Source organism: Heteronotia binoei, chromosome 1 (genome assembly GCF_032191835.1).
Source record: "Heteronotia binoei isolate CCM8104 ecotype False Entrance Well chromosome 1, APGP_CSIRO_Hbin_v1, whole genome shotgun sequence".
NCBI lineage: Eukaryota > Metazoa > Chordata > Lepidosauria > Squamata > Gekkonidae > Heteronotia > Heteronotia binoei.
This window is the reverse complement of record NC_083223.1, coordinates 127024405-127049667: the sequence shown is the minus strand read 5'-3', so window position 1 is coordinate 127049667 and position 25263 is coordinate 127024405. Positions and strand designations below refer to the sequence as shown.

The 25263-nt window shown below is 45.4% G+C and overlaps 1 protein-coding gene across 6 annotated transcripts in view; it reads right to left on the bottom strand.

The window, feature by feature from the left end:
- Positions 1-25263, bottom strand: part of PHACTR2 (phosphatase and actin regulator 2) — a 179025-nt gene that overhangs the window by 82125 nt on the left and 71637 nt on the right. For 2 of the 6 annotated variants that reach the window (XM_060240474.1, XM_060240501.1), the window contains exon 1: positions 1773-2221. The exons of the other annotated variants lie outside the window; for them this stretch is intronic. In XM_060240474.1, the coding sequence (XP_060096457.1) occupies positions 1773-1815 (43 nt within the window). In that variant the 5' untranslated portion in view covers positions 1816-2221. Of the gene's footprint in view, positions 1-1772; positions 2222-25263 lie in introns of those variants that run through there. 6 annotated transcript variants of the gene reach the window in all.

Sequence of the window (25263 nt, the reverse complement as noted above, 5' to 3'; positions counted from 1 at the left end):
CAGCACCACAAAATTCCCATCATCATAAGAAAAAGTCTGAATTAGTTTCCAGTCTTCTGTGGTCACAACAGACTTTTGCTTTAACAGAATAGCCATTAAAACACAAATACAAGCAGCTCCCCAAACCAAGCCACATGGCGGTTTCAAAAGCAGTTTAGAAGGAAAGTGAAGAACCACTAAATATACGGAGCTAGATTGATTTATTCCACTCAAGATTTATATTACTTAAGAATTCGGCATTATTTGAAATGACAAAAGCAGAGAAAATAGGAAGCACAAGTACATTACATTTCCTGTTCATCCATACCTTATTACACACACACTATATATAGCAGCTAATAATGGATGCTTCATTCATCTGCTGAAGTAAACTCTGACTTGCAAAGGTTTACGGTGGAATAACTTTTGTTAATCTGCTAGTTCAGGAGTCTAGCAATACCTTTAAAGACTAACAGAAAAGCTTAACTCTTGTTTAGGATGGCATTAGTCTATTGACTTTGATGGACTTTGGTGATTTAACTCTGCTTAAGACTGTGGTATCTCTCTATAACTGTCCTATGGTCATCCTCTCTGAAGCTGAACTAATGTAAGAGCTATTTACAAATGTTCTGGGTGAAGGAGGCAGGAAATCATAACTACACATTGACAAGAGGTACCATCACCCATACATCCACAGAAATTGTGTGTTTTGTTTTGCACTCCACCATGCTGAGTTACTTCAGCTGCGGTTGCATTTTTATTCTAGGAAAAACTGATAAAATCACCTTACACTTAAGTGGACGGGGGAGCTGGGGTGGTTTTAATATAAAGATGAGCATTGTGATTGTAATGAACATTTTGGTTTTCTAGTTTTTAGATTTTATGTGCATTTTCCATAAACACAGTTTTAATGGAAAACAGGGACCATTAACATTTCAAAATATCATATAATGAACAATAATTTGAATTGCACATTCTGCAAACAGAATAATTTTTGAAAGTCAATTTATTTAAAAATTCTCAAAGGTAAAAAAACTAACAAATTCTTTTGTTTTTACCATTTTCATTTTATCAGAGCAAAGGGTTAACAATGCATGGCAGACTTATTATCAATCAATTAAATTTTACGAAAAAATTAATTGGCTGTGTGTGAAGCAAAATTATTTCAGAGCTGGGATATGTCTGAATAATTTTGTACTTTGAGAGAGGAAGGCTTGTTAAAAAAAAAAAGCAGAGGCACATTCACTAAGCCTCCATCAACAATGCAAATACATGATAGGAAAACATGCTTGTAACAATAAAAACAAGATCTTGTAAAAGGAGAAGTTGGGCGTAGACAGCGACGCTACACATGCTTCAAATCTCAGCAACAAAGCACGAGCTTTTTGCTTTTTTTTTAACTTCTCGAACATCCCTCGATTGTACTAATACACTAAGGTGTGCCTCTCCTCAAGACCCATTTGTGCTTACTTCCCTCTTCAACTCTTCCAAGAAACAAAACATGTAATCCAAAATGACAGAAAGTCATCCTTTGAGAGAGCAAGCAAGCGCAAGCGAGCTGCTCCTTTAAGAGAAACTCTCGCTCGCTATAATCCCAGAGGCATTCTACTTTTCGTTTGACAAAGAAACCAGTATATAATCCTAGTGGCCAATTTGGCCATCACACACAGGAATCTGAAAACAAGACCTTGTTTAAACGAATGCTAGTGGGTCCTCTTAAAGCTACAAAATCACCACACACACGTTCGTGGGGGTGGGGGGAATCATCCAGGCAGATTCCGAGTCCTACTCACCACTTGCATGCTCAGAGAGAGTAGAGACTGATGTCTGGCCCATCCCTTGCCCTGGGCGAGGGCTGGGGGTCCAACAATCAGGCAGCTCGTTTAGTCCTTTGGTAACGTCTCCTCTCCCACTGAAGTTTCCGAGGGCTCATTTCACCTTTTCCCTGCTCTTGCCGTTGAAAGACCAGCCTCCGCCTTACAACTTCTGCCTCCTCTGGCTCGCTAGTTGTAAACCCTCCTCCTCCTGCTGCTGCAGCCCAACTCAGACTGTTCCTGTTTAGCTGAATGCCTGTCATTCCTCTATGCAGATTACTAGGGACAAAGGTCATGGGGAGGGAGTCCCCAGCTGGTACCGCCACACCAAGCTCCCGCTCATCACCCCACAACAGTAGCAGTTTGTAGCTTTAAGCTCCTCTCCACTCCCACACAAAGAATTCAGTGTTAAACGATCCCATAGGGCTTGAATGAGAAAGAATACAGTACTTAGCCATGGTATTTAAATTTAACAAGGTCCTGTTTTCTTTAAGGTGCTTATCCCTATTTAGTTTCCCAACCTCAAGGGGCTGAACTCACTCTCCCCCCCTGATGGTGCTACTTACAGTACAGAGAAGTTCATTCATTCTCTTTCACTTGCCCTCTCTCACAAACAGAGCCATATATACTTGCTATAACTATTTGATCTTGTTAATCTCTCCATATATTATGGACATTTTCATTGCTTAGATCATGCACCTTTTTATGAATGGCTGTTAACCAAAAACATCTGAAGACACTTGCAAAAAGGGCAGCTCTATTTTTAAGCCTTTAAGTTTACCAAGCCTGTTCCCTGAAAAGGTAAACATCTATTCATCCAGTTGCCTAACAGATCAGTAGACAGAAACACTGGATTTAAAGACTGAGAACTGCAGAATGTTCTATACTAATTATTTGTATTGTAACTATGTTATCTAAGAGGCCTTATTGAATATAGATTCCTGGTTTTACCTATGACTGAAAAGGTAATAATAAAAATGAATACTAGCGCAGACAAAATATGAAATTGTGTGCCACTATTTTCAGAGACACAGACTAGAAAAATCTGATGGTAACCTCAAATTGGGTTTGTCCCTTAACAAAATCAAACATGAATAATTATTTGTGTCTTGTATAGTTTACTTCTGGACTTCCTTGCTTACTACTACTAGACAGATGTCAGTGAGCAAAGGAGGCAGTGTTTTTTTTGAGCAGGAACACAGTTCAGGCTGGCTTGGTGCCAGGGGGTATGGCCTAATATGTAAATGAGTCCCTCCTGGGCTTTTTCTACAAAAAAGCCCTGTGTGAAACAATAGTGATGTCAGGGGGTGTGGCCTAACACGCAACTAAGTTCCTGTTGGGCTTTTTCTACTAAAAAAAGGAAGTATCAGTTCAGTTTTCTGTACAATTTATTTACCAGGTCAGAGAGGAAATATGGTAGATGCCTCTTCAAGTTATTTTTCAAATAAATTTTGCTGTTTAAATTGTGCAGTGTTTTTAACCTTATTAAGCCACAACTACATATTTACTAGGATTGTGCGCTTGGTATATACCTTACTGGTATTTTTTTTGGGGGGGGGGGTATTTATTCAAAATAGCTCCCCCCCCCCAAAAAAAGGTCAATATTATTTGGCTTTTATTTGGATGTGGCTAGAAGGTATTTAATAATAACAATGACAATAATTTTTAATTTATATCCCACCCTCCCTGCCGAAGCAGGCTCAGTTTAAATGCCTTCTGAGCTTGCCAAGTCATACTGTGGCAATGGTGAGACTTGGTGAGTGAACTCAGAAGGCATTTAAAGTTTAAATGCCTTTTGAACTCTCTGAGTCATGCCACTGCAGCAAGTGAACTCCGAAGGCATTTGAAGTGTAAATGCCTTCTGAACTCTCCAAGTCATGGCAAGACTCAGCGAGTGAACTCAGATGCCATTATTATACAAATAGGGTATAATGGACTTCAGAAGGCATTTAAACCTTAAATGCCTTCTGATGGTTCCCACAGGCATAGGGTATAACGGATGGGGGACGGATGGTGGCTCAGTGGTAGAGCATCTGCTTGGGAAGCGGAAGGTCCCAGGTTCAATCCCTGGCATCTCCAAAAAAGGGTCCAGGCAAATAGGTGTGAAAAACCTCAGCATGAGACCCTGGAGAGCTGCTGCCAGTCTGAGAAGACAATACTGACTTTGATGGACCAAAGGTCTGATTCAGTATAAGGCAGCTTCATATGTTCATATATGTTCATCAAATAAATTTGGGATTTGGGAATACCAATATTTTTCAGGCCCAATAGACTCCAATGGGGGGAAAACCAAATTTTGGGGGCATACCCCTAATATTTACAAGTGTTATTGAAAATATAAATTCCCTAATTAAAAAAAACAACTGTATTTGGAGGTTCTATATGTCCCTTCTTCATAAGAGATGCCCTTCATTTTAAAAAGTCACAATGCTGCAGGAGACTTGTAGAGGGTCCTTATAAAATACTCAATTAACTATTCTTAGTTGGAAATTAATTTCCATTACAAAATATTATTTCAACCTTGCCCCATGATTTCCAGTTTAAAGTATTACCTCACTGGTATGTGAGGGCTAGCCCAGGGGTGGCCAAACTATGGCTCAGGAGCCACATGTGGCTCTTTCACACATATTGTGTCGCTCTCAAAGCCCTCGCTGCTCTGTCAGCCAACTTGGAAAAGGCATTTGTCTCTTTAAATCACTTCTCCAAGTCAAGCCAGCCAGCAGCTTATAGAATGCATTTAAAGCTAAAGTTGCTTTCTTTCCACTTCCACCTCCCCATCTATTTTCCTTCCTTGAGTCTACCTACTCTCAAACATCTGATGTTCATGTCTTGCGGCTCTCAAACATCTGATGTTTTTTCTATGTGGCTCTTACGTTAAACAAGTTTGGGCACTTCTGGGCTAGCTAGACATTATGCTAAGCACATGACTTCAAGTGAAAATGGAAACTACATATCTGTTCCCCCGTTGTTCTCCATAATACCTATTAGCACAATTTACTCATTCATTGTTTTCCTATTATCTACATCATCAGCAGGGGTGAGATGAAGAAAATGGACCATGGTGATATTAGGGTTCAGATAAATTATACTAGAGATTACAGAGGGAGAAGGGAAGTGACAACATTTTTGGTGGAAGCTCGTGTGTTTATGAAATATTTGTTTTGTGAATGGTTTGCCTGAACACAATGAAAATGCTCTACCTGAATAAATATAAATACAAGACTGGAATTGTTGCCTAAAATGAGCCTGTATCCATGTTAGCAGTTAGACCCCTCCTCTCATGGAAGGAGCAGTTTAGTGCATAGAAAGAGAAACACCCTTCATGCAATATCACCTCAAAAACCATAACTATGAAACACTGTCTGGCCCAAAAAGACACAAAATGGAAACCAGTCTGAAGCCAAGCCTGGGAAAATATTTCTGAAGGTAAAGTCAGAGAGCTAGCTGACTAACAACCCTCTCCCCACCCTAAAGAGATACATAATTAAGAACAATAGGTTTACCAAGAAACAATGACCACACCTTGGTCTAATTGCATCAGCTTCAGCCTTGCTTCCCCCTGTCCCATTTTACCCCAATTTAGCAACACTTAACCCATATTAAAAAGTCTGCCAAAAAAAATCATGATGTTACATCACCGCATGGGTCAGTAATGACTCAGTGCTTGCAGAGGGGACTGGTTTTACCTTTAACCTTATTCATAAAGCCTGACAGTTTCCCCATCTAGCCATCAATGAGTCATCAAGAGTCATTTACACCTATAATCCACCTCAGGTCAGCCCATCAAGCATAATTTACATCTCAGGAAATCTCATCAAATTTCTTATGGCCCATTGTCAATTCCCAAGCAACCAATCAAATTATTGTTTTGGGGGCACACATGTCTGCCTGCCCTCAGGCCACATTTTGCCCTATATCTGGTGAACCCAGACATCAGTTGGGGTGTGTGTATGTTCTGAGTGCCATACTTTACACCCTCACTTGCATGTGGGCCCTCTCTCCACTTTCCTCCATGAAATGCTGGTCACTTCACTGCTGCCTCCATGCACCTCTATCTTTGGGACTGGTAATTGTATAACCTTCCTCAAAAATGCTTTCTCCTTCTCCTCCCTTAATTTTCCTCTTAGTTAGCTTGTTTGTTTTTAAGTGTTTTGTGCCCTTTTATTTCTCTTTTAATAGAAAAGTTTTCTGGTTGAACATCATAGAATCAGAGAGTTGGAAGGGACCTCCAGGGTCATCTAGTCCAACCTTCTTATTTTGGCAAGTCTCTGTAAAAATCCCTGTAAACATTGATGGAGATCCCAGTTACCCACCTCTCACTTTGTCTCTTGAAGCTAATTTCCCCAATTAAATAGTAGACTGCCTCTTTGGGCTCCAGCATTCATGTGGTATGACTGACCATCTGGCATTGTTTTCTGGATGCTCCCACTAAGTTTACAAGATGAAAATAGTCCACATATGATCATGTATCTGGGCCTCATTGCAGCCCCCTTTATTTGGGCAGATGCTTTATCTACAGTGGTTGCCCTAAATTCTCACATTCACAATAATGCTTTCACAAACGTTTTCTAAGACAACTAAATACAAACTATGTAGACCTTTGAGGCAGGTAAACATAAATGCTATTTCTCCTTATGTTGATTTCCATTGTTTTAGATCTTATATAGGAAAGAAAGGTTCAGTGTTCATGTGCTTATATGTGTTATATAGTAAAACTCTAACTTAAATGGCTGTTGGTTTTCCTGGAACACTTTCCTGGAACTGATTTCATTCATTTCCACAACAGTGTTTTACAGTGAGTTAGATTGGAACATAAGGTTTCATGGGCAGCTTAACAGTTTCTATTCACATTTTTAAAAGCCCGTAGAAGATCTGAAACAGTTGGGGAATTTAAAAAAATACGTTTTATCCCACCCTTCCCCCAGGAAGCTCTGGTGGTATGTACAGTATGTCACAGAAGTGAGTACACCCCCTCACATTTTGTACATATTTAAGTATATCTTTTCATGTGACAACACTGAAGAAATGACACTTGGCTACAATGTAAAGCAGTGAGTCTACAGCTTGTATAACAGCGTAAATGTGCTGTCCCTTCAGAATTACGCAACACACAGACATTAATGTCTAAACTGCTGGCAACAAAAGTGAGTACACCCCTAAGTGATAATGTCCAAATGGGGCCCAAAGGGTCAATATTTTGTGTGGCCACCATTAGTTTTCCAGCACTGCCTTAACCCTCTTGGACATAGAGTTCACCAGAGCTTCACAGGTTGCCACTGGAGTCCTCTTCCACTCCTCCATGATGACGTCACATAGCTGGTGGATGTTAGAGACCTTGTGCACCTCCACCTTCCATTTCAGGATGCCCCGCAGATGCTCAATAGGGTTTAGGTCTGGAGACATGCTTGGCCAGTCCATCACCTTTACCCTCAGCTTCTTTAGCAAGGCAGTGGTCGTATTGGAGATGTGTTTGGGGTCGTTATCATGTTGGAATACTGCCCTGCGGCCCAGTCTCCGAAGGAAGGGGATCATGCTGTGCTTCAGTATATTAAAGTACATGTTGGCATTTATGTTTCCCTCAATGAACTGTAGCTCCCCAGTGCTGGCAGCACTCATGAAGCCCCAGACCATGACATTCCCACCACCATTCTTGACTGTAGGCAAGACACACTTGTCTTTGTACTCCTCACCTGGTTGCCGCCACACACACTTGACACCATCTGAACCAAGTAAGTTTATCTTGGTCTCATCGGACCACAGGACATGGTTCCAGAAATCCATGTCCTTAATCTGCCTGTCTGCAGCAAACCATTTGCAGGCTTTCTTGTGCATCATCTTTAGAAGAGGCTTCCTTCTGGGATGACAGCCCTGCAGACCAATTTGCTGCAGTGTGCGGCGTATGGTCTGAGCACTGACAGGCTGACCCCCCACCCCTTCAGCCTCTGTAGCAATGCTGGCAGCGCTCATACATCTGTTTCCCAAAGCCAGCCTCTGGATATGATGCTGAGCATGGGCACTCAACTTCTTTGGTCGACCATGGCGAGGCTTCTTCTGAGTGGAACCTGTCCTATTAAACCGCAGTATGGTCTTGGCCACAGTGCTGCAGCTCAGTTTCAGGGTCTTGGCAATCTTCTTATAGCCTAGGCCATCTTTATGTAGAGCAAAAATTCATTTTTCAAATCCTCAGAGAGTTCATTGCCATGTGGAACTTCCAGTGACCAGTATGAGGTAGTGATAGCGATAACCTGCTCTCCCTTCACACCTGATACCTTGTACCACTAATGAATCACATGACACCAGGAAGGGAAAACAGCTACTTGGGCCCCATTTGGACATTATCACTTAGGGGTGTACTCACTTTTGTTGCCAGCAGTTTAGACATTAATGACTGTGTGTTGCGTAATTTTGAGGGGACAGCACATTTACAGTGTTATACAAGCTGTTTAAACTGTTATAAAAGACTCACTACTTTACATTGTAACCAAGTGTCATTTCTACAGTGTTGCAAATGAAAAGATATACTTAAATATTTACAAAATGTGAGGGGGTGTACTCACTTCTGTGACATACTGTATGATTCTGTCTCTAATTTATTCTGATAGGCTCAGAGATAACGATGGGATCAGTGTTGCTCAGTGAGCTTCAATGAATGGTGATGTGGACCAATGCCTCTTCAGTTCTAATGTGACAATAACCACTATGTTGCAGGACAAGAATATTTTTAAAAGAATAAATTCATATTAAAAATGGATTGGCAAAGATGACTTTATACTTTGTTTTGTTTACATTACATATTTTCTACAAACAGTTTTCATTCATTTCCACGACAGTGTTTTACAGTGAATTAGATTGTTGGTTCATCTAGTTCAGTATTGCTTATTCTGACAGGCAGAAGCTGTCCAGTGTCTGAGGCAAAGCAAGGTCTTTCCTGCTACTTGATGAATTCACCAATTCACAATGTTATAGAGTACACAAGTTGATGTTGGTGTCTCCATTGTAACTTGCAGGTTCTTCTCAGTTCTTCCACATGCAACATCAGATTCCGTAAGTGACTGTAATGCTTTAGATCACCCTCTACACCATTTTCCTGACCTGAAACAGCCAGTGTGGTTAAGTGTTGGACTTGGACTAGGATCTGGGAGACCCAGGTCTGAATCTTCCCTTGTGCCATGTAAACAGAGGCGTCACTAGGGTGGGTTGCACCCTGGGCTGTAACTGATTCAAGTCACCCCCCCCCATTGGGCATCACCCCTTTTGGAGGGCTGCGTCACCCCCTCCGCACACAACCCCGCCCACTTCACATGGCCCCTCCCTCATCCGTAATCCAAGATACCAGTTTTGCAGCATTTAAGTTTCCCCCACTCACCCACACGCTTTTAGCTGAGCCAGCGGCAGCGCGGCCCCGGTTTCAGAATCCCGGCCAGCCCACACACAGCAGCAGCGTTCTAGTCCCAGGGCCAGCCCCTTCCTGTTGGGGGGGACCATGGGTCAGTGCCTGGGGCCAATGAGAATGCTCTGGGGGAGGGCCGATGGCCCCCTTGGCCCCGCCCTAGTGACGCCGCTGCATGTAAACTCACTAGGTGGGTGACTTTGGAATAGTCATACTCTCTCAGTCTAACTTACCTCACAGGGTGGTTGTGAGAATAAAATGAAGGACAGAATTATGTAAGCCACTTCTGGAAGATCTCCTTCTCCTCAGTTCCCCGGTTCATATAGTTCCCAGCAGTTTATACAGTTATGGAGTATTGCATCAAGGGCAGGAATGTAGCTTTTTAGCATCTTTTGGTGGGGACTGCCTTCACCTCTGAATCTAGGAATGATTTCCTTGGACATGAAGACTCCCAAAACTTATTTATGAACATGCAAAAATGTATGTAGACTGAATAAAGCAAGAAACATAATTTTGGCATTACCTATAACTTGTATGGTGATTATGGTGAAGTCTGAAGATGCAGCTAGATCCTCTTAAATGTATTTGTTTAGGAAAAAATGCCTTTTTAAACTTGAAAGCAGTAAATATAAGATACAGTCTCAAAGCTAGCTGGCAATGGCTGCTAGCACAGCTACTATATAAAATGTAATGAGTTGGACTGTAGAGAGGCTTCTTTTGAATGTATTCATACAGGCTTAAGCAAGAAGTGGAACAATTAGAGTTTATTATACAAACTGTTTTACTGCCTTTGAAGGTATAATAATAACCAATATGATCAATATTCCCCAGACTATATTTCTATATTTTCTTCCATTTATAAATTCCAGTGGGATAGCCATATTACTGTGTTGCAGCAAAAACAGAAAGCGTTGGTGCCTTTGAGTTTCACAAGATTCGTTTTTGTTTTCAATTACAAAAGGAAGTAGTAGAAGAGAAAACACTGCACTACACCAAAAGCATTGGTGCTTTTGGGTTTCACAAGATTTCTTTCTGTTCTCAATTGCAAAAGGAAGCGACAGCACTGTATTTACTAAGAGTGCTGTACAAATAAGAAAGTCTTTTGGGAGCAGATGAGCCGCTACATGGGCGCAGGAAGGGTTTGCGCCGACGTATGACCGATGCCACCACAGTGGAGGGGAGTTACATGGGTGGGGGGCCGCCCCAGCGCCACTCTGCCTGAGGGCTGCACCTGAGCGTGGGCGGAAGGTAGGCGGAGCGCGGCATTCAGGTGGAGGAGGGGGTGGAGTTGGGGTCATGGCCAGGCTTAGGCGGCTTCCTGAGCAGTTTGGCCCATGACATGCCCCCCCCAAGAGGCACAATGTTATGCATGTCCCATAGGCACTCGTTGAAACCAAAAACAAGGTTGCCTCTGCGGAAGCTCAGAAACCCCTTAGGAAGCGGCATGATTGCCTTCCCAATCCCCTCACGCCTTGGGCAGACGAGCCCCCTCTCCAGCACCCAATCGTGGTCTCCCCCCTTCTAGAAATACTTCTGCTCTGACATCACACAACTCAGTTGTTAGGGAGAGGAGCATGTGGCGGAAAGCTCTGCTGGCGAGTTCCCGGCCATAAAGTCTTAGAGAGAGGGACAGGCAGACACGTTGGTGACGGGTTTTGCACTGCACGGTTGCTTTGACAGTATCTTTGACTTGTGATGGGGAGAGAGAGGTCTCTCCCCTGGGGCTAACTGCTCTTGTTTCCAGATCTCCACAGGTTCTGGGCTCCTGGAGGCTCTACATGCGAGGATTGTCGCACATTACTGGGTAAGTTCCTCTGCCCCCCCCCCGGCCTCCCCCTCCCCTCGCTCTCGACCGCTCGGTGTGTGAGCGTCTCTGGGACTTGAACCAGGCAGTGGGCTCTGGCAGGGGCATTTGCTGACCCCGCTCCCCTGTGCTGCCGCCTGCTCCCTTCCCTTGGTCTGCCCTCTGCCGCGTTCCCAACCCCTGGCAGGGCATGATGTGTGTGTTGCAGCTGCCCTGTTGCGAGACATGGGTCAGAGACTGTCCCATTAAGAGAGTGCCCAGTTGAAATGCAGCCTGCTCTTCCAGCCGCCGCCCCTGCAGGTGCTTTTGATCTCTGTCTCCATTTTGCAGGTGGGACTCCAACAAAGAGGCTTCCGCGGGTGTCGCTCCACCGCCCCCCACTCCCTCAACTGTTTCTGCCCGCTGCTCTGGATGGAGCCCCGCCCACGGTGAGACTGCCCAGCGTGCACCAGGGAGACTGTGCACCAGGGAGACTGTTGCACTCTGTTCCATAAAAATAAAGTGCCCTCTGTTGTCTCTCCTGCTTGGCATCTGCTGCATGTTTCCTGGGCAACCCCTCCCTCCCATCAATGGCATCTCAAAGGGAATGCCTAGGAGGGTGGGCAAACTAGGTTTGGGGGGGAACGGTCTATGAGCTGCCACGTTTCCCCCCACATGGCTGGACAGGGGAGGGGGAGTGCTGCCCCTCAGCCTGCCCAGGCTGGCAGCCTACCCGACCCCACAGGGCTGTTGTGTGTAAGGCACTAAGAGGGGGCTGATGAAGTGGACTCAGAGTTCTGCGGCTGATGCACTCGCACTCTGAGTTCTGCGGCCCCTGGGGGAGGTGTTCTGTGCACATGGCATGGGGCGTCAGGGCAACACAGGGGGTCTCTGGGGGGTGTCTACTGCTGGGCTGCTCACTCCCAGACACACATTCCAGCCGCTGTCTATGACAGCGAACTCCTGCACTTGGTACTTCCTGCTTGTCTGCCTGCCATTGGCAGAGTCTCTGACAGCGGGAGGGTGTGAAGGGATTGACGGCTTCTCCGTAGTCCCTCGCCACCAAGCTAGGCTTCTCATGCGTGCATGCCCAGCCTCACTCCTATTCTCTCCCCGTGTTTGGTGGGACGTCTCTCCTTTGCCTTTGATGGTCTGCCCATAATTGGCTCTGTTCTCTGTTTGGGGGCGGGTTGGGGATGGCTATCAGCCTCTTTGGGGCCGCCTCTCCCCATCCCTGACTGTCATGAGCCGCGGTGCATGCACCAGGACTGGCCAATGGGCGGGGGATGGGCTGGCCGTCCCCGCCAGCTGCGTCTGCCTCCCTTGCGTACCCAGCGGCGTTGCCATGGTGACCATCTCCCTCACGGCAAGCTATGCCTCTCCCCTCCCCACGCTCCAGCATGCCGAAGTCCTCAGGAAGTCTATTAGCAGCACGGCAGCTACACCACGGCCGGCCGCCACATGTCTGGATTGGGCTGCCCGTCAGGGTTTTTTCCAGGCTTTTTGACTTATTGGCACCAAAGTATTTTACTTGTTTAATCAATTTTCTGCCAGTCCACTAATCCTCAGTTACTAAATGATCCACAAGTGCTTGAATATAATTATTTTGGTTACTTTCAATTTCATAACTGATTCTTAAAATGCAAAGAGATCTACTTCAGAAGTGACAATCAAGGGCTGATACCAAGATGAGTTCGTCCATAATACATTTTAAAGAAGCAGAGCAGGAAAGTGAAGATGGCGCAGACACACACAGAGAAATAAGTTAAGCATATGGCAGAAAAGGAGGCCTGTTGAAGGACAGCCTTTGACATCATTACTCTGGAGTATGTGCATTTTCTAGAGGTCGCAGAGTTGAACTCGACTGTGCGATTGAACAACAACAACACCTGGTAACACACAACATTTACCCAGTTCCCTAATATACATATGCCACGTACACACAAATAATTTTATTCATTTTAAATTTTTGTATCCCATTTTTCCTTTTTCTTCCAAGTTGGTTTACAGACACTACTACAAGACCAAGAAATACAATTAACATAAAAATATAATTACTTTATAAAAATCACTCACAAAGCAAAGAGAACAACATACACTACAACAGAAAGGCTGCTAAAATATTTTTCAATTAATATTCAGTTTAAAACAATATGCGTCATGAGAGAGTCTTCTGAAAAAGAAGAGCATAAAAGGTTTTCTACACGGGCTCTGGTAATCCATTCCACAATACAAAGGCAACAATTGAAGAGGCCTGGGAGTAGAAAAGACAGAACACCCCACACAAGAAGAAGGGACTGAAAAGAAAAAATGCTGCAAAGGATGTAGCTGGGATTACTGCAAATTCATAGCAGCTGGGACACATACGACCCCTCTTCTCTACCACACATTTACTTTTAGCAGATAATTTCAGTCCCCTGGCTAATCTCAGAATGGCCAAAGTAGTGTAACTCACTCAGTGGCTCACAAAGAGCCAAAATCTAATTTACTATCATTCAGAAAAGTCACATGACTACTATATACCCTGTGGGCCACTCCGCCAAACACACACACACGCACAATAATATAAACTACAACTATTAATATTAAATATATAGCTATAATATTTTAAATTACCAGAGTACTTCTGAGCATGCAGGGTTGTCTGTCTTTACCATTGTTAAACTTTAATAGCCAGTCCATGTGCATCTGGGATGAGAAGGATTTCCCTCTTTGCCTTCTCATTCTCTCCTCAGAGGCATAGCGACTCAGACAAGACAGTGCTCCACTGTGTGGCCAACTTGCTTTTTTTCCTGGGTGGCTGCTGTAGTAGTGGTTTTACTGTCTCTTCCCTGTGGCCAGCTTGCTCTCCTCCAGAAAGCTGCCTGTAGGTTGAGATGAGAGTCTGAAGACCGAGGGGGAGGGAGGTGTTGAAGAGGATGGGCCTTTTACATCCATCAATGACTCACAGTTCAGAGAGGTTATTACTTACCTGTCTTCCAGTACCTGAAGTGTTTCAAGGTAGCAACCACAAGCCCTATCAAGTAATTGCCTTGCCTGCTTTCCTGGAATTTGGGGTGGCTGCCGCATTGGGGAATGGTGCTCAGAAGAGCCACAAGTGCCATGTCAAAGAGCCACATGGGGTTCCAAGCCAATGAATGGGTATCCCTGGGCCAAGGACTGTCACAACCACATAGAAGTTAATAGGAGCCAGTCTGGTGCTGTGAATAAGACTGGTGAACTTTAATCTGGAGAACTGGGTTTGATTCCCCATTACTCCACATGCAGTTGCTGGGTGACATTAGGGTGGCCATAATATCTGCAGGCCAGCCAGGGACACCTTGAGGGGGGAAGGATTGTGTGTGCGTGCGCGCTCCGCCAAAAACAGGAAGTGATGTCACTTCCGGTGATGTCATGCCACCTGCCGGAAACAGGAAGTGACATCACTTCCTGTGACATCATTTCCCCGCGCCGCCTGCCGGAAGCAGGAAGTGACATCACTTCCTGTGACATCATTTCCCCCAAATGACATCATTTTCCCCAAATGCCACTGCCGGAAACAGGAAGTGACTTCACAGCACTTCCTGTGACGTCCCAAAAATCCCCCAAATATCACCGCCGGAAACACCAAGATTATTTATAGAGAGAGAAAGGGGGAAATAAAGTTAAATAAAACTCTTTTTTTACTTTTTTCAAAGTGAGAAGACTAGAGAGAACGGGTTCCACGCTGAGAAGCCAGTCAGATTCCAGTGAGATTCCAGCGAGACTGTGCTGCATAATGCAGCCTATTTATTTTGTCCTGTTTGCTCTGTTGGCTCTATCTGCGCCACCTTCATCACTTTCGGGGTGTGGATCCCCCAGTGGGGTGGTCTCCCGACTCCCTCCGCCGGCTGTTTCTGATAGCCCTGCACCCCTTCTTTCATTTGATATGTGTCCTGTGTGGGTGCCACCCTCCCGCCGGGAGATGCCGCAAAATGAGCCCCCTTGAGGCTTATGGCGGCAGGGCTCGGGGGAAGCGAGCTAGACTGCTGTTCTTTTGAGGGGTTATAGAGTGTTTCAAGCCCGTCCCTGCGGCATTGGTCCCATCATTGTGGGACCCAGGGGGCCGGCGCAGCGGCCCGCCGAAGCAGCCTGTCACTAATAACACAGGTCGAGATGCAGGACAGGAACCCGGAAGTGACCGACAGGCTGCTTCAGCGGGCCGCTGCGCCGGCCCCCTGGGTCCCACAATGATGGGACTGATGCCACAGGGACGGGCTCGAAACACTCTATAACCCCTCAAAAGAACAGCAGTCTAGCTCGCTTCCCCCGAGCCCTGCCGCCATAAGCCTCAAGGGGGCTCATTTTGCGGCATCTCCCGGAGGGAGGGTGGCACCCGCACGGGACACATATCAAATGAAAGAGGGGGCGCAGGGCTATCAGAAACAGCTGGCGGAGGGAGTCGGGAGACCACCCCACTGGGGGATCCACACCCCAAAAGTGATGAAGGTGGCACAGATAGAGCCAACAGAGCCAACAGGACAAAATAAATAGGCTGCATTATGCAGCACAGTTGAGAAAGTGCCTTATCCCATATACTGATGAAGTAAATACAGGATTTGAGAACAAAATTGCACCAGAAGACACAAACACAAAGCTCCCTTACACTGAATCAGTGCTTGGGTCCACCAAAGTCCAGGGGTGGCCAGAGTTGGTTAACAAAAGAGCAACACACAATAAAGGTCAGATGTTTGAGAGCCGCAAGACATGAACATCGGATATTTGAGAGCCACGGAAGGAAGGAAGGGAGGAAGGAAGGAAGGAAGGAAGGAGGGAAGGAAGGAGGGAGGAAGGAAGGAAGGAGGGAGGGAAGGAGGGAAGGAAGGAAGAAAGGAAGGAAGGAGGGAGGAAGGAGGGAGGGAAGGAAGGGAGGAGGGAGGGAAGGAAGGAAGAAAGGAAGGAGGGAGGGAGGAAGGAGGGAGGGAGGGAAGGAAGGGAGGAGGGAGGGAAGAAGGGAAGAAAGGAAGGAGGGAGGGAAGGAAGGGAGGAGGGAGGGAGGAGGGAGGGAAGGAAGGGAGGAGGGAGGGAGGAGGGAGGGAAGGAAGGGAGGAGGGAGGGAAGGAAGGAAGAAAGGAAGGAAGGAGGGAGGGAAGGGAGGGAGGAGGGAGGGAGGGAAGGAAGGGAGGAGGGAAGGAGGGAGGGAGGAAGGAGGGAGGGAAGGAAGGGAAGGAAGGGAGGAGGGAGGGAAGGAAGGAAGGCCGGCCGCCCCCTCCTGCCAGCCGCCCCCCCCGCTTTTGGCCCCCTCCCTCCCTGCCTGCCTGCTTACCTTCTTCCAGGGCGGGTGGCGGCCTCCCCTCCGGGCGGGCTTCCTTCCTTCCTTCCTGCGCCAGGAGGCGCAGTGGCGGCTGGTGCTGCTGGCGGGGCTGGCGGCGGCTGCGAAGGCCAGGGAGGCGGCGGAGAGGCCGGCGCTGATCGCTGGAGGGCCTCCAGGGACCAGCGCCGGCCTCTCCGCCGCCTCCGCTGGTCTCTGGAGGGCCTCCAGGGACCAGCGCCGGCCTCTCCGCCGCCTCCGCTGGTCTCTGGAGGGCCTCCAGGGACCAGCGCCGGCCTCTCCGCTGGTCTCTGGAGACCCTCCAGGGACCAGCGCCGGCCTCTCCGCGGCCTCCGCTGGTCTCTGGAGGCCCTCCAGGGACCAGCGCCGGCCTCTCCGCTGCCTCCGCTGGTCTCTGGAGGCACTCCAGGGACCAGCGCCGGCCTCTTTGCGGCCTCCGCTGGTCTCTGGAGGGCCTCCAGGGACCAGCGCCGGCCTCTCCGTGGCCTCCGCTGGTCTCTGGAGGGCCTCCAGGGACCAGCGCCGGCCTCTCCGTGGCCTCCGCTGGTCTCTGGAGGCCCTCCAGGGACCAGTGCCGGCCTCTCCGCTGCCTCCGCTGGTCTCTGGGGGGCCTCCAGGGACCAGCGCAGGCCTCTCCGCCGCCTCCCCGGCCTCCGCCACCGGGCCCCGCGCGCGAGCGGGGAAGGCGGCGAGTGAGGGAGCCAGCGTCCCTGCGCGTGTGCATGGCTTTGTGGCGGGCCCCGCGCATGCGCAGAGCCCGCCACACCGCTGTGCGCACGCACAGGGACGCTGGCTCCCTCACTCGCCGCCTTCCCCGCCCGCGCAGCCCGCTGGCTCTCCGCTGGCTAAACCGGGACTTTTAATGGTCCCGGTATAGCCAGCCCGGGAGGCGGGAATTGGGGGCCAGAACCGGGACTTTCCCGGGTGACCGGGACGGTCTGGCCACCCTATGGGTCAGTCACAGCTCTCTCAGCCCCACCTACCTCACAGGTGTCTGTTGTGGAGAGATGAAGGGAAGGAGATTGTAACCCACTTTGAGACTCTGAGTGAAGGGTGGGGTATAAAAACCAAGTTCTCCTCCCCCCCCCACCACTGCCACTTCCATTAGGGTTGCCAGGTCTTACCCTCATGCTCACTTTGTACGCATGGTGTAATGAAGTGACATCATCTGCTGGGCACATCACACAGGGATGCTCTAGCAATCTGGGTAAAAAACTCTATGGTGACATCATCGTGCCAGACACATTGGGCACAATGGAGCTCTTTGGGGCAGGGATCCTCCCACTGGTCAGCTCCATGCAGGCAGGTTGAGTGCCTCAAAACCAGGGGAACTCTTTTTGCTTTTGGCTGGTGGGGGGCAGCATATGCTAATGTTATGTTAATGAGCTCCACCACCTATTTTGTCCTTATCCATATGGAAATATTCATTGCTAAGGAATAAACTCACACTATCTAAATCCATACTGACAGTACACAAGAACTATGAAAACAGTAAAAAAAAAAAATCCCAGTGTAATCAATATTTTTTGAAAAACCCAAAGGAGCACAATACTGCTATTGTATCAGATATTCTGAAAGCACATAGCAGATACTATTGAAAATGAAGCTGAAATAAAATGCAGCAAATCTGTTCTACATTTGTAAAACTAGGCTTGCCAGTCCCCAGGTCCCAGAGGGGAATCCCCCTAGTTTTGTAGGCTCTTTCCCACCAGCAGCCATCTGGTCCACAGGGGAAAGCCCCTTCCCAACAGCCACCTTTAGAATATGCTTGCAACGGTTTGTGTTTTGGATTGTGTGTATGCCTTTAAATCTCAGCTGCAGGAAAGGAAGGGGTGGGGCAAGCAGGCAAAGCCACCAGTGTGTGAAGAGCTGTGAGAAAGGCAGAGAGCAGAGTCCCTCTGTTTTGCATTCGCTTCAGAAGTAATTTCTATAGTAAAATGGATAGAGTTAGCTAGAACCTGATTATGGGATGGAGGAAACCTCCACCCTCTAGGCTGCTCTCCTTGTCTCTTCCTGTCTGAAGAAGCTGGTTAAAATACAGAAGACTGTTACATTCAGCAACTCCCATGTGTAAATTGCCCCAGGGAGATCACAAAAGTGTGGGCTTGCAGACTCTGTTTATTTTGGCTGTTTTGTGAGTCTGTGTGCATGTCTCTTTAAAAAGCCATGCTTTGAAATGCTTCCAAAGCCTGACAAGGGGGATTTATGAGGGTATGACAAATTTCACTTTCATTTAGTGGAAGTGCAGCTGCCAGGGAACTGCACTGCTGTATATTTATTTAGGGAATGGGAAAGTCTCCTGGCTCCACCCCTAAAGTCTCCTGGCTCTACCCCCAAAGTCCCCAGATATTTTCCTGAGTCAGACCTGGCAACGCTATGTAAAATTCTCCATACTGGCACGGCATGAGAATAATTCATCGCAAAAAAAAAAAAAGTTGAATAATTCCAAATTAGGCAGGTACTACATGATTAACTTTTCTCTTCTGAATGGTAAAAAAGCCCAAGGGTCACCATAGCTCCAGTGAGACCTTGTATGTGTCTTTGTAATTTTATTTTGTTTACAAAAATATACAAGCAGACACCATGGAAGCTTATCTTCTTTCTGAAGCTCTTTGGAGGAAGAAATTCTATAACCACTGGGCAGCTCAGTTGTTCTTAGGGTGTTTCATATCAAAGATACACTTGTATGGGATCCAGAAATCTTCCTTTAGTGCTCCTGTTTCAAGGAAAATACACCCTCCCAAGGGTCAAATTAATTGTGGCACATTGTGTACAATAGCGGCTGAGTTCCTTTCAGTGGAAATGAGGCAAAGTGCAGGGGTTCTCGATCTCTCATAGCCAATCCCAGTGAATCTTTTTCACATAAAATATATTTTGATAAAAGCATACACAAGTGTGTCCATACTTCTCTGCATCTATTCAGCTTTTAAATTTCAATTTAAAATGTTAACATATAAATAGTACTATTTTTTTTTTTGTCAAGAGCCTAGGACTCTTTAACTGCAGTTTCAGAGTTTACATGTACAGAAAATTACATATCTTGTCCCTACAAGTTATAGTAAGCCTGTAGAAACAGACGGTTTTAGGAGAAATTATTGTATAAGATGTATTAGAAGTAGTAGACTGCTGCTACAAAGTCACACAGCAGCACTAATTTCTGTGGACAGCTTTCAAGAAAAGCTATATGGACTATGCCCATTTCAGAATGTGTCACATATATGGAAATATTAGTATCTATCTATATCTACTATATTGTGAGGATCATACAATAGACAATGTTAAAATAGCTCTCATATTACAATGTGCAGATATTTTGAAGGTGCTGTTTTAAATGAATAACCATTTTACAACTAATGCAATTTCTCACAGCATCTGTCTAAAGGAAAAAGCACAGATGCAAAGAACTGGATACAATTTTATTTTTATATATGTATTTATAAATGCAGGCTGGGCAACAGGATCTACATACTCCAGGTTTTAATTCCTACTGCATTTGATTTTCAAAACTAAGAATAGTTACTTTGGAAGCAAGTTCCACTGCTTTGCAGTCATTTTAAAAATCAAAACAAAATTTAGGAGCAAGGCAAATTCAAGCACATGCTTTCCTCCAACCAAAGTCTGCTATTTTACTGGACAATAAACCCTCCGGAAACAGTATTCAAAATACAAAGGAAGTCTGCACTTACAGTTTAGAATTCCAAGTAAGGTCTTCTGAAACTATGAAACTGGCATTATAAGTAGATGAAGCTTTATTTTAAAAAAATCAGAGTTTTTCAAAGCGTCATTCGCTTTGATGACAACTAAGTTATTGTTTTTATATCTGAATACAGGTAGAACTATTTGCATTTATAAACACTACCCATTAGTGCTTTTACTTGGTCAGCAGCTTGACTTCAGAATTTTTAAAAGGATGCTTTCTAATACCATGTCAAGAATGCCTCATCATTTTTTATTTTATATCAAGCCGCTGGACTTAAGAGATTTCATTTTCATCTGTGCTGTTTAATTTGTTAGTATCTATAAATCCTAATGTTAACAACGATTGGAATTGTTGAATTTCTCACCTTTGATGGGCTTAGTGCCCCCCCTACTTTAAGTAACTGTGCAAGAAAAACAGGAACAATAGAAAAATAATTAAGAAGTGAATTTAAGTAAGCATGCATAGAGCGGGATACCCAGTGGCTGTCTTTTGTTATTGTTGTTTTAAAATCAGTGTTATAAAATCAGTGCTACAAGGTATCACACTGTTATTTTAGGGAGTTTTCTGCATGCATTTTAAATATCTATATATCTGCCTTCAATAGTGCAGCACTGACAATAAGTCCTCATGCAAATCAGTTCATTCTGTATTATTAACCATTAGGCAATAGGCTTATAGTCAATAACAATAGGCAAGCAGCCCTTTTTAAAGTTAATGAAAGAACCCTGACTATTTAATGCTGTGTGTAATTCAACTGATGGAAGTCAGACTATTTAAAAGTCCCATCTGACATTAAATCAAGACATTGTAGAATAACTGGAGCATGGTATCATATACTTGGGACCAAATGCCTAATTTAGTTTTCAAATATTCTGTTTTACATCATGGTTGCATCACAGTTAGATTGTAATATAAACATAATGGTGGACTTTTAAGACCAACTAAGTTTTATTCAGAATGTAAGCTTTCGTATGCTCTTAAACAGACTTCATCAGACAAAATGGGAATGGCAAGCAGCAATTCTTAATATAAGTGGGCAGCAAGTTGGCATATAGAATCATGGGAATATTTTTAGCAGATTAAAAGAATCACAAATAGGGCTCTGTGTTTGTTAGCGTTAGGACGAAGCAGGGCTGAAACAACACTGAAGGGTGATAAAAAACAGACTGCTGTTGTAGGTGCAAAGTGCCATAAATCTAGGTAACATTCTGGCTCTGTTAGTTTAAACAGAGGGCATGGTTTCTCAAGAGGTTATAACATTCATTATAGTTTGCCATTAGAAAAAAAAGGAAGACATTAAAATACAGTGGAGGATGGGTATATGCAATATGCAATAAGTATATGCAATAAGACAAACAGCCAATATCCCCCATTTGAGTATGTCAATACAAAAAAACAAAAAACAAAAAAAAAAGCCAAATGTTCTGATACACTGTTCTAAAAGAGAAATTATAAGTTAGCCATTAGAAAAATAGGGTGCATTAAAGTAAGGTGGGTTAGTATATGTAATGAGACAAACAGCCCACATCCCTTATTTGAGCATGTCAAAAAACCCCAAAACATTATTCTGATACACTGTTCTAAAAGAGAAATACATTGGAACACTGTGGATGCACAGCTATACTCAGTGAGAGTTGGTTTAGCATATGTAATGAGATAAAAAACCAATATCCCTATTCAGTCCTGGGGAGGTGTTTGTTCCAAGTTTCATGATAATTTTGAATTCATTAATTTCTCTTTCCACTCTGTTCTTAAAGTTCCTTTGAAGTAAAACAGCTACTTTGAGGTCACCTATTGAATGTTCGGAAAGGTTAAAGTGTTCTTCAGCAGGTTTCTCAGTTCTGTAATTCCTGATGTCAGATTTGTGTTCATTTATCCTTTGGCGTAAGGTATGTCCTGTTTGCCCTATGTAGAGTATAGCTGTGCATCCACAGTGTTCCAATGTATTTCTCTTTTAGAACAGTGTATCAGAATAATGTTGGGTTTTTTACATGCTCAAATGAGGGATTTGGGCTGTTTGTCTAATTACATATACTAACGCCACTCAAAGAGGCTGTGGTCCGTCCCCTCCTAAAAAAACCATCTTTAGATCCGGCCCAATTGGCACATTATCGGCCGGTTTCTAATTTGCCCTTTTTGGGTAAACTTATTGAGAGGGCAGTGGCGATGCAATTACAGAATTTCCTGGAGGACGCTTCCATCCTTGACCCATTTCAGTCCGGCTTCCGCCCGGGACACGGGACGGAGACAGTGTTGGTCGCCCTAGTAGATGACCTTCAACGGCATCTGGATCGGGGTGGCTCGGCGGTGCTGATGCTGTTAGACCTGTCGGCGGCGTTCGACACGGTCGACCATCGGCTACTGACGTGCCGCCTCGCCGACGCGGGGATTCAGGGGTTGGCCTTACAGTGGCTTTCCTCTTTCCTGGAAGGTCGGGGACAAAAGGTTGCAGTAGGGGGGGAGCTATCCCAGAGGCACACACTTGATTGTGGTGTGCCCCAGGGGGCGGTTCTCTCCCCGATGTTATTCAACATCTACATGCGGCCTCTTGCCCAGATAGCCTGAAGGTATGGGCTGGGGTGTCACCAGTATGCTGATGACACCCAGCTCTATCTACTGATGGACGGCTGGCCGGTCTGCGCCCCGGAAAATCTGGACCGGGCATTACAGGCCGTGGCGGAGTGGCTCAGACTGAGTGGGCTGAAGCTAAATCCTACGAAGACAGAGGTCCTTTGCTTGGGTCGCCGCGGCCCGGGGGGGGGATCCCCCTGCCAGCTTTTGACGGTGCGCCGCTGATGGCGGCGGACAGAGTCAGGAGCTTGGGGGTGCTGTTGGAGCCTTCCTTAAAGATGGAGGCTCAGATAGCAGCCGCTGCCAAGTCCGCATTTTTTCATCTTAGGCGGGCAAGGCAGCTGGCCCCCTTCCTGGAGCGCGACGACCTAGCAACAGTGATCCATGCTACGGTCACCTCGAGGTTGGACTACTGCAATGCCCTCTACATGGGGCTGCCCCTGTCCCGGACTCGAAAGCTGCAGCTGGTGCAGAATGCCGCGGCCCGGCTGTTATTGGGTCTCCCAAAGTGGGGACACATTCGGCCGGGTCTTCGGACTCTGCACTGGCTTCCAGTGATGTATCGAGTCCGGTACAAGGTGCTGGTTATTACCTTTAAAGCCCTATATGGCCTGGGACCTGCCATATTCCGCCATATTCAATTCCGCAGGGCCTGTAAGATGACCCTCTTCCGGCTAGCCTACACCTAGCCGGGATGGAACCTGACGTAACTGGCCTGCCATCTGTTTATATAAAATGATATGTTATTGGTTTTAAGCTGCATTGTTTTTATGAATTGAAATGTATTGGTTTTAATGTTTAAATGTGAAGTATTTAATTGTTTATATTTAAATTGTTAAATTGTTATTGTTGGAAGCCGCCCTGAGCCACTCGTGGGAAGGGCGGGATACAAATCCCGAATAAATAAATAAATAAATAAAATAAAAAACCCACCTTCCACTATAATGCACCCTGTTTCTCTAATGGCTAACTTATATTATTTCTCTTTTAGAACAGTGTATCAAAATATTTGTTTTTTTGTTTTTTTGTATTGACATACTCAAATGGGGAATATTGGCTGTTTGTCTTATTGCATATACTTATTGCATATTGCATATACCCATCTTCCACTGTATTTTAATGTCTTCCTTTTTTACTAATGGCAAACTATAATGAATGTTATAACCTCTTGAGAAACCATGCCCTCTGTTTAAACTAACAAAGCCAGAATGTTACCTAGATTTATGGCACTTCGCACCTACAACAGCAATCTGCTTTTTATCACTCTCCAGTGTTGTTTCAGCCCTGCTTTGTCCTAACACTAACAAACACAGATCCCTATTTGTGATTCTTTTAATCTGCTAAAAACATTCCCATGATTCTATATGCCAACTCGCTGCCCGCTTATTTTAAGAATTGTTGCTTGCCATTCCCATTTTGTCTGATGCAGTCTGTTTAGGAGCATATGAAAGCTTACATTTTGAATAAAACTTCATTGGTCTTAAAGATGCACTTGTCTATTGCTTTGTTCTATTGCTTCAGACCAATACGGCTGCCTACTGGGATCTATCATAATGGTGGACTGTTCTGCAAAAATATTTGCTCATGCTGTGTGAGTGACATATGTGGAGCTAGCCAATGTTCTACTTTACAATAAAAATGGTTTTGTAACTATGAAAGCTCACTCACTGAACCTGAGAGCAAGATGTGACAGAAGATAGAAAATACACTTTAAAAAAAGAACAGAAGCAAATAGTAAATGAAATTGAAGCAAGACCACTGAAAGCATTTGAAGACAGAACAGCAATAATAAGCTGAATACTATTCAAACATTTAATGTCCTGTATGGTCCAGATATATTTAACCTCTACAGGGGTGTGAAACTTGCAGTTCGGAAGCCGAATCAGGCCCCAAAGGGCTATCAGGCCCTCGAGCAACTGGCTATTATCTGCTTCCTTCTCCTTATATCTTGCTTCCTTCTGCATAACAGCTTGGTTTGCAAGGCTTGCTCAATTGCACAGGAGCTACAGAGCAAAACCTCTATTTTCTCCCTTGGCAGAGACTCCTTCCTTGGGAAGAAAGGGGGAAGGAATAGCTTGCTTTGCCAGGCTCTCTCAATTGCACAGCAGAGTTACTGAGCAAAGTCTCTCTTCCTTCTATGTACTGAGGCTCCTCCTTCCTCCAGCCCCCTGGGGAAGGAAGGAAAGAGCCAGAGCTTCCTTTGCCCAGTTCCCTGGATCCCATGGGAGAAATACAAAGAAAGCATCTTAAAGACCCATGAGGACTAACGTTTATAAAATTTATATTTCTGCTACCTGATCTTAAATAGGTACATACATGGCCCGACATCGCTCAGTTCGACCCAACAAAGTCCGGCCCAACCAGGTCTCATTTATGACAGATTCAGCCCTTTAATGAGTTCAGCACCCCTGCTCTAACAGATCCATGACTTTGTGGCATCTGTGACCTGGAATCATGTAATATCAGAGTCACTTGACATCAGATTCATGTGACAGGAAGAGCAATAGTCAGAGTTGTGTCTTTTTGGTGTCATAGGATTACCATAGCAGGACCAAGGTAGTCAGGGGCAGGAAACACAGTTGAACATGCGGAGGTAAAATACAGTGGGGAACAAGCAGAGGCTCAGAACAATGGAGGAATCCACACCACCACACAGTGAGTTACTCCTCTTATCATGGATGCACAGAGAGATTATGAGTGCTGCATAATTGCTCTCTATGCATATGCACTAGCAGC